Source organism: Orcinus orca, chromosome 21 (assembly GCF_937001465.1).
Source record: "Orcinus orca chromosome 21, mOrcOrc1.1, whole genome shotgun sequence".
Taxonomy (NCBI): Eukaryota; Metazoa; Chordata; class Mammalia; order Artiodactyla; family Delphinidae; genus Orcinus; species Orcinus orca.
This window is the reverse complement of record NC_064579.1, coordinates 540,484-555,810: the sequence shown is the minus strand read 5'-3', so window position 1 is coordinate 555,810 and position 15,327 is coordinate 540,484. Positions and strand designations below refer to the sequence as shown.

At 38.2% G+C, this 15,327-nt stretch overlaps 1 protein-coding gene across 5 annotated transcripts in view; it reads left to right on the top strand.

Annotated features, from left to right (window-relative positions):
- PSD3 (pleckstrin and Sec7 domain containing 3) overlaps positions 1-15,327 on the top strand; it is a 571,701-nt gene that overhangs the window by 489,653 nt on the left and 66,721 nt on the right. For all 5 annotated transcript variants that reach the window (XM_012539248.3, XM_049704181.1, XM_049704183.1 and 2 more), the window contains one exon: positions 218-288. In XM_012539248.3, coding sequence (XP_012394702.3) covers positions 218-288 — 71 coding nt within the window. The remainder of the gene's footprint in view (positions 1-217; positions 289-15,327) is intronic.

Sequence of the window (15,327 nt, the reverse complement as noted above, 5' to 3'; positions counted from 1 at the left end):
GTACCTACCTCACAGTGTTATTGTGAGGATTAAGTGAGATCATACTGCCTGTTACACAGTAAGTCTCAAGAAAATTTTAGTTCTCATTATTATTAGTCTCGGTAGCAAATAAACCAGGAACATTGAAGCATAATCACCATGTTGACCTTTTAGGTTCTCCTTCGAAAAACGCAAATTTCCATCAAATAAAATTTTTCAATTTTTTTTCCCTTTCTAGCTCCAAGAGGAAAGCGAGGATGGAAGACCTTTTATGCTGTACTAAAGGGAACAGTTCTTTACTTGCAAAAGGTAAAAGTAGATACAAAAAAATGAAGCCTGTAAAACTTTATGAAGTGATAATTAGACAGGTTACCTAGAAAATACTCACTTTGTACAAAGAGGCCACATCAAACACCCAAAAGACTGTTTAATTGATATCTAAATTCTCTTTTAGATTTTTCTTTTTTGTTTCTGGTGCAAAAATTGTTTTGGAAATTATTTATATATATATGTATATATATTACATTTTATAAATATAAAAGGTTATATACATGTATATGTGAGTGTATGTGATCAGAGGGAGTGGATGAGCTGTGTTCTAATTATATTCAATTAGAAATGTTGAATATAAGTTGATAAGTTAGACTTCATATTGTCTATTCAGGTTCAGATTGCGGTAACACTTGTTTCAATGGGTATTTATACTATAGATTAGTTTTATCCCTCATTTATTTAGTTATTTATCTTCATTTAGATCCTACCTAAATCTAGAAACACATTTTCTTTCAAGTCCTGGTATTTAACACTGCAAATGTATTCCAGTTACCTGGGTAAGTGTTTGACCATACCATTTCCTGTCAGGGTCCTTTCTTCTAATCCCCAAGTTTGGAAATTAGTTTGGTATCAAGTTTATATATTCTGACCTTTGAAGGCTAGTCCCTGGAGCTTCCGCCTCCCTACCTCTGTGTGCGTGGAGATGGGAAAGTTGTGTCTTGACTGGAATAAGTACACCACGTCCCAGGGCCCAACAGGACTCTAGCTCCCACCTCAAAGGAAAGCTTGGAAATACTTTTTCTTTTTAATGTGATAAAAAACATAATGTGAGATCTCACTCAATAAAATTTTAAGTGAATAGTACAGTATTATAAACTTTATAAGCACCATGTTGTACAGTAGATCTGTAGAAACTTTCCATCTTGCATGACAAACAATACCCCATGAACAGCAGTTCTCCCATTTCCCCCTCTCCCCAGCCCCTAGCAACCACCTTTCTACTCTCTGTTTTTATAAGTTTGACTCTCTCAGATACTTCACATAAATGGCAACAAGCAGTGTTTGTCCTTCTGTGACTGGCTGATTTCACTTAACGTAAAAGGTTCATCCATGTTACAGCATATGACAGAATTTTCCTCTTTTTTATGACTGAACAATATTCCATTGTTTACTTCATTTTCTTTTTCCATTGATTCGTCCATGGACATTTATGTTGTTTCCACCTCTTGGTTATTGTGAACAATACTGCAGTGAACATGGTGTGCAGATATGTCTTTGAGATCCTGATTTCAGTTCCCAGAAGTGGAATTGCTGGATCATATGATAGTTCTACTTTAAATTTTTTGAAGAACCTCTATATTGTTTTCCACAGTGGCTGAATCATTTTAAATTTACACCAACAATGCACAGGAGTTCCAATTTCTTCAAATGCATGTCAACATGTGTTATTTTCTGGGTTGTTTTAAAAAAATATTTTTTAATAATGGCCATACTAACAGGCATGAGATGATACTTCCTTGTGATTTTGATTTACATTTTCCTGACAATTAGTGATGATGAGCATTTTTTCATATCCCTGTTGACCATATGTGTGTTGTCTGTGGAGAAATGTTTATTCAGATCCTTTGACCATTTTTTAATCAGGTTATTTGGGTTTTTTGCTATTGAGTTTAGGAATTCCTTATATATTTTGAATATTAATCCCTTATCATATATGTGGTTTTCAGGTATTTTCTCCCATTCTGTAAGTAGCCTTTTCACTCTCTTGATTGTTTCCTTTGTTGTGCAGAAGCTTTTTAGTTTTACATAATCCCGTTTCTCTATTTTTGTTTTTGTTACCTGTTGTTTTGGTGTGTATCCAAGAAATCATTGCCAATGTAAATGCCAAGAAGCTTTTCCTCTGTGGTTTCTTCTAGGAGTTTCATAGTTTCAACGCTTAAACATTTAAATCCGTGATGAGTTGACTTTTGTGTATGGTGTATGTTAAGGATGAACTTGCGTTCTTTTTCACGTGGACATCCAGTTTTCCTAGTACTATTTGTTGAGGAGATTATCTTTTCTCCTTTGTGTTCTTTCGGGACCCTGTGGAAGATCAGTTGATGGGATTGTTTCTGGGCTGTCTATTCTGTTACATTGGACTACATGTATGTCTTTATACCACTACCATAATTTTTTGATTACTATGGCTTTGAAATATGTTTAGAAATGGAGAAGTGTGAGGATTCTAAATTTGTTATTCTTTCTCAATATCATTTGGAGCATTCAGGATCCTTTGTAGTTCCATATGAATTGTGAAGGTGAATTTTTCAATTTCTGCAAAAACTACCATTGGGATTTTGATAAGGATTACATTGAATCTGTAGGTGACTTTGGATAGTATGGGCATTTTGATAATATTAAGTCTTCCAATCCATGAACATAGGATGTCTTTCCATTTATTTGCGTCTTTAAATTCTATCAGCAGTGTTTCGTACTTTTTATTGTATAAGTTTTTCACTCCCTTTATTAAGTTTATTCCTAAAGTATTTTATTGTGTTTGATTCTGTTGTAAATGGAATTGTTTTCTTAATTTCCTTTTTGGATTGTTCATCATTAGTTTATAGAAATGCAACTGATCTTTACACGTTGACTTTTGTATCCTGCAACTTTGCTGAATTTATTTCTTAGTTCTAACAGTTCTTTTGTGTAATCTTTAGAGTTTTCTGTATTTAAGGTCATGGAATTTGTAAACAAAGATAATTTTACTTTTCCCTTTCCTATTTAGATGTCTTTAATTATTTTTTCTTCTCTGATGGCTGGGCTAGGACTTCAGTACTATGTTGAATAGAAATGCCAAGAGTGGGCATTTTTGTCTTGTTTCTTTTCTTAAAGAAAAAGCCTTCAGTTTTTCACCATTGAGTATGATGTTAGCTGTGGGCTTTTTATATATGATCTTTATTATAGTGAAGTAATTTCTTTTTATTCCTAGTTTGTAGAATGTTTTTATCATGTGAAAGGTTGTTGAATTTTTATTAAATGCTTTTTCTGCATCTATTGAAATGATCATGTGATTTGTAACATTTGTTATGTTAATGTGGTTTATCATACTAGTTAATTTTCATAAGTTGAAGCATTATTGCATTCCAGGGGTAAATCCCAGTTGGTCATGGTATATGCACCTTTCTTTTTTTTTTTTTTTTTTTTGCGGTACACGGGCCTCTCACTGCTGTGGCCTCTCCCGTTGTGGAGCACAGGCTCCGGACACGCAGGCTCAGCGGCCATGGCTCACAGGCCCAGCCGCTCCGTGGCATGTGGGATCCTCCCAGACCGGGGCATGAACCCGTGTCCCCTGCATCGGCAGGCAGACTCTCAACCACTGCGCCACCTGGGAAGCCCCTGCACCTTTCATAATATGATGTTGGATTTGGTTTGCTGATATTTCGTTGTGGATTTTTGAGTCTATATTCATCAGAGATATGGCCTGTAGTTTTCTTTTCTTGTAGTATCTTTTTCTGGTGTTGGTATCAGGCTAATGCTGGCCTCATGAAATGATTTTAGAAGTGTTCCCTCCTCTTGAATATTTTATAAGAATTTGAGAAGGATTGGCGTTAATTCTTTAAGAGTTGGGTAGAATTTACTTGTGAGGCTGAATGGTCCTCGACTTTTCTTTGTTGGGAGGTTTTTGATTACTGATTTAATCTACATGCTAGTTATAGGTCTATTCTGATTTTTATTCATAATTCAGTTTTAGCAAATTGTGTTTCTAGGGATTTATCCATTTTTTCTAGATTGTCCAATTTGTTGGTGTATAATTGTACATAGTTGTTTCTTATAATATTTTTATTTCTCTGACATTAGTTGTAATGTCTCATCTTTCATTTCTGATTTTACTATTTGAGTCTTCTCTCTGTTTTCCTTAGTAGTCTAGTTAAAGGATTGTCAATGTTATTATTTTCAAAAAACCAACTCTTAATTTCAATGATTTTTTTCCCTCTACTGTTTTTCTGATCTCTATTTCATTTATTTCTGTACTAATCTTTATTTTTTGAGGGAAGTGAATTTTATTTGAGCTGCTGGCGTTTTGAAGATTTACTCTTTTCTTCTATTACAAATAGGTTTTTAAGACAACTAAGGAGAGATTATCACCCTTGAGGTATGATACTAAAATTAGTGTTTTCACATCTAAGACATTATTACTTGTAAGTCAGTCAAAATTACTGCTATTTAATTTTTTTTTTATTTTAGCACATAAAGATAGGTTTTTGTTTTTAGGACAAATTATCTCAAATGCTTGTTTTAAAAATGTAGTTCTTTTTTTTAAATTTATTTATTTTAGTTATTTATATTTGGCTGCACTGGGTCTTCACTGCTGCTCGTGGGCTCTCTCTTGCTGCAGCAAGCGGGGGCCACTCTTCATTGTGGTGTGCAGGCTTCTCATTGCAGTGGTCTCTCCCATTGCGGAACATGGGCTCTTGGCACGCGGGCTTCCGTAGTTGTGGCACGTGAGCTCAGCAGCTGTGGCCCGCAGGCTCCAGAGCGTAGGCTCAGCAGCTGTGGCACACGGGCCCAGCTGCTCTGCAGCATGAGGGATCTTCCCAGACCAGGGCTCAAACCCACGTCCCCTGCATTGGCAGGCGGGCTCTCAGTCACTGTGCCACCAGGGAAGCCCAAAAATATAGTTCTACTTTGTACCAAACTTGAAATATTTAGCAAAAATTAGCATCATGATCAGTATTCCAGCTTACGTCTTCAGAATTTCACAGTTGATGCAAAATGTTTATTATTTTTCTTATTGTTATGTTGATATGAATCCTTTATGTATGTAAAGTCCACTTGCTAACAAGGGCTACACTGAAGCTATGTAAACTCCCTAATAATTGGATCTGTGTCCTAGCATGTGGCACACCAACATTTTAAAAAAGGGTCTCTGAGCAACTTTGACGAATATTGTTTGCTATCTTGTTTTTTTGAGGTTCTTCTCCCATTTATTATTTTTCTTTTTTTTTATTATTTAAGTATAATTGACCTACAACACTGTTAGTTTCTGGTACACAACATAGTGATTCGATATTTTTTATATATTACAAAATGAACACCACAATAAGTCTAGTTACCATCTGTCACCATATAAAGTTATTATATTATTATTAACTGTATTCCCCATGCTGTACATTTAATCCTTGTGACTCATTTATTTGGTGACAAAAGTATGTACCTCTTAATCTCCCTCATCTATTTTATTCACTCCTCCACCCTCCTTTCTCTGGCAACCACTTGTTTGTATTCTGTATCTATGACTCTTTCTGTTTTGTTATGTTTGTTTTGTTTTTTAAATTGTACATGCAAGTGAAATCATGTGGTGTTTGTCTTTCTCTGACTTATTTCACTTAGCATAATAACCTCTAGGTCCATCCATGTTATTGCAAGTGGCAAGATTTCATTCTTTTTCTATTGCTGAGTAATATTCTGTTATAAATGTATATATGCCACATTCATCTATCAGTGGACATTTAGGTTGCTTCCATATCTTGGCTATTGTAAATAATGCTGCAATGAACATAGGGGTGCATGAATCTTTTTAAAATAGCATTTTTGTTTTCTTCAGAAAAATACCCAGAAATGGAATTGCTGGATCTTATGGTAGTTCTGTTTTTTAAATTTTGAGGGACATCCAAACTGTTTTCCATAGTGGCTGCACCAGTTTACATTCCTGCCAACAGTGCACAAGGATTCCTATCTCCACATCCTTGCCAACACATTGTTTATTGTCTTTTGGATTACAGCCATTCTGACAGGTATGATGTAATATCTCATTGTAGTCTTGATTTGCATTTCTCTGATGATTAGTGATGTTGAGCATGTTTTCATCCATCTGTTGGCCATTTGTGTCTTCTTTGGAAAATGTCTATTTAAGTCCTCTGCCCATAATTTCATCAGCTTGTTTTATTTTGTTTTGATGTTGAATTATATGGAACCTTTGTATATTTAGGATATTAACCCCTTATCAGCTATTATTGCTTCAGAGATCTTCTCTGATTTAGTAGACTGTCTTTTCATTTTATTAATAGTTTTCTTAATTGTGCAAAAGTTTTTCATTTCATATAGTGCCATTTGCTTATTTTTGCATTTCTTTCCCTTGCCTGAGGAGACGTATCCAAAAAATATTGCTTAGACCAATGTCAAAGAGCATACTGCCTGTGTTTTCTTCTAGGAATTCTATAATTTTACATCTTCCATTCAAGTCTTTAACCCATTTTGAGTTTATTTTTTATAGGTTGTGAGAAAGTAGTCCAGTTTAATTCTTTGGAATGTAACTGTCCAGTTTTCCCAGCAACATTTATTGAAGAAGCACTCTTTTCCCATCTTTTCCCTAGGTTTATTCTGAGATATTTATCCTTTTTGTTGCAATTGTTAATGGGATTGTTTTCTTTCTATTAGTTTGTTGTTAGTGTAAAGAAACACAAAATTGCTTTTGTATCCTGTAACTTTACTGAATTAATTTATTAGTTCTAATAGTTTTTTGTTGTCATCTTTAGGATTTTCTAAATATAGTATCATCTGCAAACTGTGACTTTTACTTCCTCCTTTCCAGTTTGGATGCCTTGTATTCCTTTTTCTTGCCTGATTGCTGTGGCTAGCACTTCCAGTCCTATGTTGAATAAAAGTGGCAATTGTGGCCATTGTTGTCTTGTTCCTCATAGTAGAAGAAATGCTTTCAGCTTTTCACAGTTGATAATGATATTGGCTGTAGGTTTGTCATATGTGGCTTTTATTAGGTTGAGGTATGTTCCCTCCATACCCACTTTGTTGAAAGTTTTTATTACAAATGAACGTTGAATTTTGTCAGAACCTTTTTCTGCATCTATTGAGATGGTCATGAGTTTTATTCTTCAGTTTGTTACTGTGGTGTATCATTGATTGTTTTATGGATATTGAACCATCCTTGCATCCTAGAATAAATTCCACTTAATTGTGGTGTATGATCTCTTAATGTATTTTTGAATTCAATTTGCCAATATTTGGTTGAGGATTTTTGTATCTATGTTCAGTGGGGATAGTAACCTACAGTTTTCTTTTTTTTTTTTTAACATCTTTATTGGGGTATAATTGCTTTACAATGGTGTGTTAGTTTCTGCCCCATAACAAACTGAATCAGTTATGCATATACATATGTTCCCATATCTCTTCCCTCTTGCGTCTCCCTCCCTCCCACCCTCCCTATCGCACCCCTCCAGGCGGTCACAAAGCGCCGAGCCGATATCCCTGTGCCATGCGGCTGCTTCCCACAAGCTATCTACCTTACGTTTGTTAGTGTGTATATATCCATGACTCTCTCTCGCCCTGTCACAGCTCACCCTTCCCCCTCCCCATATCCTCAAGTCCGTTCTCCAGTAGGTCTGTGTCTTTATTCCTGTCTTACCCCTAGGTTCTTCATGACATTTTTCTTTTCTTCTTAAATTCCATATATATGTGTTAGCATACACTATTTGTCTTTTTCTTTCTGACTTACTTCACTCTGTATGACAGACTCTAGGTCTATCCACCTCATTACAAATAGCTCAATTTTGTTTCTTTTTATGGCTGAGTAATATTCCATTGTATATATGTGCCACATCTTCTTTATCCATTCATCCGATGATGGGCACTTAGGTGGTTTCCATCTCCGGGCTATTGTAAATAGAGCTGCAATGAACATTTTGGTACACGACTCTTTTTGAATTATGGTTTTCTCAGGGTATATGCCCAGTAGTGGGATTGCTGGGTCATATGGTAGTTCTATTTCTAGTTTTTTAAGGAACCTCCATACCGTTCTCCATAGTGGCTGAACCAATTCACATTCCCACCAGCAGTGCAAGAGTGTTCCCTTTTCTCCACACCCTCTCCAGCATTTATTGTTTCTAGATTTTTTGATGATGGCCATTCTGACGGGTGTGAAATGATACCTCATTGTAGTTTTGATTTGCATTTCTCTAATGATTAATGATGTTGAGCATCCTTTCATGTGTTTGTTGGCAGTCTCTATATCTTCTTTGGAGAAATGTCTGTTTAGGTCTTCTGCCCATTTTTGGATTGAGTTGTTTTTTTTTTTGTTATTGAGCTGCATTAGCTGCTTATAAATTTTGGAGATTAATCCTTTGTCAGTTGTTTCATTTGCAAATATTTTCTCCCATTCTGAGGGTTGTCTTTTGGTCTTGTTTATGGTTTCCTTTGCTGTGCATGAGCTTTGAGGTTTCATTAGGTCCAATTTCTTTATTTTTGTTTTTATTTCCATTTCTCTAGGAGGTAGGTCAGAAAGGATCTGGCTGTGATTTATATCATAGAGTGTTCTGCCTATGTTTTCCTCTAAGAGTTTGATAGTTTCTGGCCTTACATTTAGGTCTTTAATCCATTTTGAGCTTATTTTTGTGTATGGTGTTAGGGAGTGATCTAATCTCATACTTTTACATGTATCTGTCCAGTTTTCCCAGCACCACTTATTGAAGAGGCTGTCCTTTCTCCACTGTACATTCCTGCCACCTTTATCAAAGATAAGGTGTCCATATGTGCGTGGGTTTATCTCTGGGCTTTCTATCCTGTTCCATTGATCTTTCTGTTTTTGTGCCGGTACCATACTGTCTTGATTACTGTAGCTTTGTAGTAGAGTCTGAAGTCAGAGAGCCTGATTCCTCCAGCTCCTTTTTTCGTTCTCAAGATTGCATTGGCTATTCGGGGTCTTTTGTGTTTCCATACAAATTGCAAAATTTTTTGTTCTAGTTCTGTGAAAAATGCCAGTGGTAGTTTGATAGGGATTGCATTGAATCTATAGATTGCTTTGGGTAGTAGAGTCATTTTCACAATGTTGATTCTTCCAATCCAAGAACATGGTATATCTCTCCATCTATTTGTATCATCTTTAATTTCTTTCATCAGTGTCTTATAATTTTCTGCATACAGGTCTTTTGTCTCCTTAGGTAGGTTTATTCCTAGATATTTTATTCTTTTTCTTGCAATGGTAAATGGGAGTGTTTTCTTGATTTCACTTTCAGATTTTTCATCATTAGTATATAGGAATGCCAGAGATTTCTGTGCATTACTTTTCTATCCTGCCACTTTACCAAATTCATTGATTAGCTCTAGTAGTTTTCTGGTAGCATCTTTAGGATTTTCTATGTATAGTATCATGTCATCTGCAAACAGTACAGCTTTACTTCTTCTTTTCCGATTTGGATTCCTTTTATTTCCCTTTCTTCTCTGATTGCTGTGGCTAAAACTTCCAAAACTATGTTGAATAACAGTGGTGAGAGTGGGCAACCTTCTCTTGTTCCTGATCTTAGTGGAAATGCTTTCAGTTTTTCACCATTGAGGATGATGTTGGCTGTGGGCTTGTCATATATATGGCCTTTATTATGTTGAGGAAAGTTCCCTCTATGCCTACTTTCTGCAGGGTTTTTATCATAAATGGGTGTTGAATTTTGTCAAAAGCTTTCTCTGTATCTATTGAGATGATCATATGGTTTTTCTCCTACAATTGGTTAATATGGTTTATCACATTGATAGATTTGCATATATTGAAGAATCCTTGCATTCCTGGAATAAACCCTACTTGATCATGGTGTATGATCCTTTTAATGTGCTGTTGGATTCTGTTTGCTAGTATTTTGTTGAGGATTTTTGCATCTATGTTCATCCATGATATTGGCCTGTAGTTTTCTTTCTTTGTGACATCCTTGTCTGGTTTTGGTATCAAGGTGATGGTGGCCTCGTAGAAGGAATTTGGGAGTGTTCCTCCCTCTGCTATATTTTGGAAGAGTTTGGGAAGGATAGGTGTTAGCTCTTCTCTAAATGTTTGGTACAATTTGCCTGTGAAGCCATCTGGCCCTGGGCTTTTGTTTGTTGGAAGATTTTTAATCACAGTTTCAATTTCAGTGCTTGTGATTGGTCTGTTCATATTTTCTATTTCTTCCTGATTCAGTCTTGGCAGGTTGTGCATTTCTAAGAATTTGTCCGTTTCTTCCAGATTGTCCATTTTATTGGCATAGAGTTGCTTGTAGTAATCTCTCATGATCTTTTTTATTTCTGCAGTGTCAGTTGTTACTTCTCCTTTTTCATTTCTAATTCTATTGATTTGAGTCTTCTCCCTCATTTTCTTGATGAGTCTGGCTAGTGGTTTATCTATTTTGTTTATCTTCTCAAAGAACCAGCTTTTAGTTTTATTGATCTTTGCGATTGTTTCCTTCATTTCTTTTTCATTTATTTCTGATCTGATTTTTATGATTTCTTTCCTTCTGCTAGCTTTGGGGTTTTTTTGTTCTTCTTTCTCTAATTGCTTGAGGTGCAAGGTTAGGTTGTTTATTCGAGATGTTTCCTGCTTCTTAAGGTGGGCTTGTATTGCTATAAACTTCCCCCTTAGAACTGCTTTTGCTGCATCCCATAGGTTTTGGATCGTTGTGTCTCCATTGTCATTTGTTTCTAGGTATTTTTTGATTTCCTCTTTGATTTCTTCAGTGATCACTTCAGTATTAAGTAGTGTATTGTTTAGCCTCCATGTGTTTGTATTTTTTACAGATCTTTTCCTGTAATTGATATCTAGTCTCATGGTGTTGTGGTCGGAAAAGATACTTGATATAATTTCAATTTTCTTAAATTTACCAAGGCTTGATTTGTGACACAAGATATGATCTATCCTGGAGAATGTTCCATGAGCACTAGAGAAAAATGTGTATTCTGTTGTTTTTGGATGGAGTGTCCAATAAATATCAATTAAGTCCATCTTGTTTAATGTATCATTTAAAGCTCTACGTTTCCTTATTTATTTTCATTTTGGATGATCTGTCCATGGGTGAAAGTGGGGTGTTAAAGTCCCCTACTATGAATGTGTTACTATCGATTTCCCCTTTTATGGCTGTTAGTATTTGCCTTATGTATTGAGGTGCTCCTATGTTGGGTGCATAAATATTTACAATTGTTACATCTTCTTCTTGGATCGATCCCTTGATCATTATGTAGTGTCCTTCTTTGTCTCTTCTAATAGTCCTTATTTTAAAGTCTGTTTTGTCTGATATGAGAATTGCTACTCCAGCTTTCTTTTGGTTTCCATTTGCATGGAATATCTTTTTCCATCCCCTTACTTTCAGTCTGTATGTGTCTCTAGGTCTGAAGTGGGTCTCTTGTAGACAGCATATATAAGGGTCTTGTTTTTGTATCCATTCAGCCAATCTGTGTCTTTTGGTGGGAGCATTTAGTCCATTTACATTTAAGGTAATTATCGATATGTATGTTTCTATTCCCATTTTCTAAATTGTTTTGGGTTCGTTACTATAGGTCTTTTCCTTCTCTTGTGTTTCTTGTCTAGAGAAGTTCCTTTAACATTTGTTGTAAAGCTGGTTTGGTGGTGCTGAACTCTCTCAGCTTTTGCTTGTCTGTAAAGGTTTTAATTTCTCCATCAAATCTGAATGAGATCCTTCCTGGGTAGAGTAGTCTTGGTTGCAGGTTTTTCTCCTTCATCACTTTCAGTATGTCCTGCCACTCCCTTCTGGCTTGTAGGGTTTCTGCTGAGAGATCAGCTGTTAACCTTATGGGGATTCCCTTGTGTGTTATTTGTTGTTTTTCCCTTGCTGCTTTTAATATGCTTTCTTTGTATTTAATTTTTGACAGTTTCATTAATATGTGTCTTGGAGTATTTCTCCTTGGATTTATCCTGTATGGGACTCTCTGTGCTTCCTGGACTTGATTAACTATTTCCTTTCCCCTATTAGGGAAGTTTTCAACTATAATCTCTTCAAATATTTTCTCAGTCCCTTTCTTTTTCTCTTCGTCTTCTGGAACCCCTAGAATTCGAATGTTGGTGCGTTTAATGTTGTCCCAGAGGTCTCTGAGACTGTCCTCAGTTCTTTTCATTCTTTTTTCTTTATTCTGCTCTGCAGTGGTTATTTCCACTATTTTATCTTCCAGGTCACTTATCCGTTCTTCTGCCTCAGTTATTCTGCTGTTGATCGCATCTAGAGTACTTTTAATTTCATTTATTGTGTTGTTCATCGTTGCTTGTTTCATCTTTATTTCTTCTAGGTCCTTGTTAACTGTTTCTTGCATTTTGTCCATTCTATTTCCAAGATTTCGGATCTTCCTTACTATCATTATTCTGAATTCTTTTTCAGGTAGACTGCCTATTTCCTCTTCATTTGTTAGGTCTGGTGTGTTTTTATCTTGCTCCTTCATCTGCTGTGTGTTTTTCTGTCTTCTCATTTTGCTTATCTTACTGTGTTTGGGGTCTCCTTTTTGCAGGCTGGAGGTTCGTAGTTCCCGCTGTTTTTGATGTCTGTCTCCAGTGGCTAAGGTTGGTTTAGTGGGTTGTGTAGGCTCCCTGGTGGAGGGGACTAGTGCCTGTGTTGTGGTGGATGAGGCTGGATCTTGTCTCTCTAGTGGACAGGTTCACGTCTGGTGGTGTGTTTTGGCGTGTCTGTGGCCTTATGATTTTAGGCAGCCTCTCTGCTAACGGGTGGGGTTGTGTTCCTGTTTTGCTAGTTGTTTGGCATAGGTTGTCCAGCACTGTAGCTTGCTGGTCGTTGAGTGAAGCTGTGTGCTGGTGTTAAGATGGAGTTCTCTAGGAGATTTTCGCCATTTGATATTATGTGGAGCTGGGAGGTCTCTTGTTGACCAGTGTCCTGAAGTTGGCTCTCCTACCTCAGAGGCAGAGCCCTGACTCCTGGCTGCAGCACCAAGATCCTTTCATCCACACGGCTCAGAATAAAAGGGAGAAAAAGTAGACAGAATTAGTAGAAGTATGAATAAAGAAAGAAGGAAAGGAGGGAAGGAAGGAAGGAAGGAAGGAAGGAAGAAAGAAAGAAAGAAGGAAGGAAGGAAAGAAGGCAAGAAGGAAAGAAAGGAGAGAGGGAGGGAGGAAGGAGGGAAAGAAGGAAAAAAGACAGAAAGAAAGAAGATACAGTAAAATAAAATAAAGTATAATAAAGTTATTGAATTAAAAAATATTTAGGGAAAAAAAAGGGACGGATAGAACCTTAGGACAAATGTTGGAAGCAAAGCTATAGAGACAAAATCTTACACAGAAGCATACACATACACCCTCACAAAAAGAGGTAAAGGGGAAAAAATCATAAATCTTGCTCTCAGAGACCACCTCCTCAATTTGGGATGATTCGTTGTCTAAAGGAGGGAGGGAGGGAGGGAAGGAAACAAAGAAAGAAAGAAAGAAAGAAAGAAAGAAAGAAAGAAAGAAAGAAAAGTATAATAAAGTTATTAAAATTAAGAAAAAAAAATTTTTTAAAAACCATGGACGGATAGAACCCTAGGACAAATGGTGGAAGCAAAACTATACAGACAAGATCTCACACAGAAGCATACACATACACATTCACAAAAAGAGGTAAAGGGGAAAAAATCATAGATCTTGCTCTCGAAGCCCACTTCCTCAATTTGGGATGACTCGTTGTCTATTCAGGTATTCCACAGATGCAGGGTACATCAAGTTGACTGTGGAGCTTTAATCCGCTGCTTCTGAGGCTGCTGGGAGAGATTTCCCTTTCTCTTCTTTGTTCTCACAGCTCACAGGGACTCAGCTTTGGATTTGGCCCTGCCTCTGCGTGTAGGTCGCTGGAGGGCGTCTGTTTTTTGCTCAGACAGGACGGGGTTAAAGGAGCCGCTGATTCGGGGGCTCTGGCGCAATCAGGCCGGGGGGGAGGGAGGGGCACTGCGTGCAGGGCGGGCCTGTGGCGGCAGAGGCCGGCGTGACGTTGCACCAGCCTGAGGCCCGCCGTGCGTTCTCCCGGGGAAGTTGTCCCTGGATCCCGGGAACCTGGCAGTGGCGGGCTGCACAGGCTCTGCGGAAGAGGGGTGTGGAGAGTGACCTGTGCTCGCACACAGGCCCCTTAGTGGCGGCAGCAGCAGCCTTAGCGTCTCCCGCCCGTCTCAGGGGTCCGCGCTTTTAGCCGCGACTCGCGCCCGTCTTTGGGGTCCGCGGCGCTTTAGCCGCGGCTCGCGCCCGTCTCCGGAGTTCCCTCAAGCAGCGTTCTTAAACCCCTCTCCTCACGCACCAGGAAACAAAGAGGGAAGAAAATGTCTCTTGCCTCTTCGGCAGGTGCAGACTTTTCCCCGGACTCCCTCCCGGCTAGCAGTGGTGAACTAACCCCTTCAGGCTATGTTCAAGCCGCCAACGCCAGTCCTCTCCCTGCGCTCCATCCGAAACCGAAACCCGAGCCTCAGCTCGCAGCCCCGCCCGCCCCGGCGGGTGAGCAGACAAGCCTCTCGGGCTGGTGAGTGCCCGTCGGTACCGATCCTCTGTGCGGGAATCTCCCCGCTTTGCCCTCCGCACCCGTTGCTGTGCACTCCTCCGCGGCTTCTGAAGCTCCCCCCTCCACCTCCCGCAGTCTCCGCCCGTGAAGGGGCTTCCTAGTGTGTGGAAACTTTTCCTCCTTCACAGCTCCCTCCCACTGGTGCAGGTGCCGTCCCTATCCTTTTGTCTCTGTTTTTTCTTTTTTTCTTTTGCCCTACCCAGGTACGTGGGGAGTTTCTTGCCTTTTGGGAGGTCTGAGGTCTTCTGCCAGCCTTCAGTAGGTGTTCTGTAGGAGTTGTTCCACGTGTAGATGTATTTCTGGTGTATCTGTGGGGAGGAAAGTGATCTCCGCATCTTACTCTTCCGCCATCTTCAAGGTCCCCCCCCCCCCAGTTTTCTTTTTTTGTGGTGTCTTTGTCTGGTTTTGGTATCCAGGTGAGGCTGGCATCGTAGAATGAGTTCAGAAGTGTTCCTTCATCTTCAGTTGTTTGTAATGGTTGAGAAAGATAGGTGTTAACTCTTCTTTATATCTTTGGCAGCATTCACCTGTGAAGCCATCTGGTCCTGGGCTTTTTGTTTGTTGGGAGTTTTTTTTGTTTTGGTTTGGTTTTTGTTTGTTTGTTTTTACTAATTCAGTTTCAATTCTGGTAATTGGTCTGTTCCTGTTTTCTATTTCTTGCTGATTCAGTCTTGAGAGATTCTGCATTTTTAGGAATTTATCCTTTTACTCTAGGTTGTCCATTTTGTTGACATATAATTTTTCATATAATATCTTTATGATCCTGTGTATTTCTGTCCTTTTTCATTTCTGATTTTATTTATCTGGGACC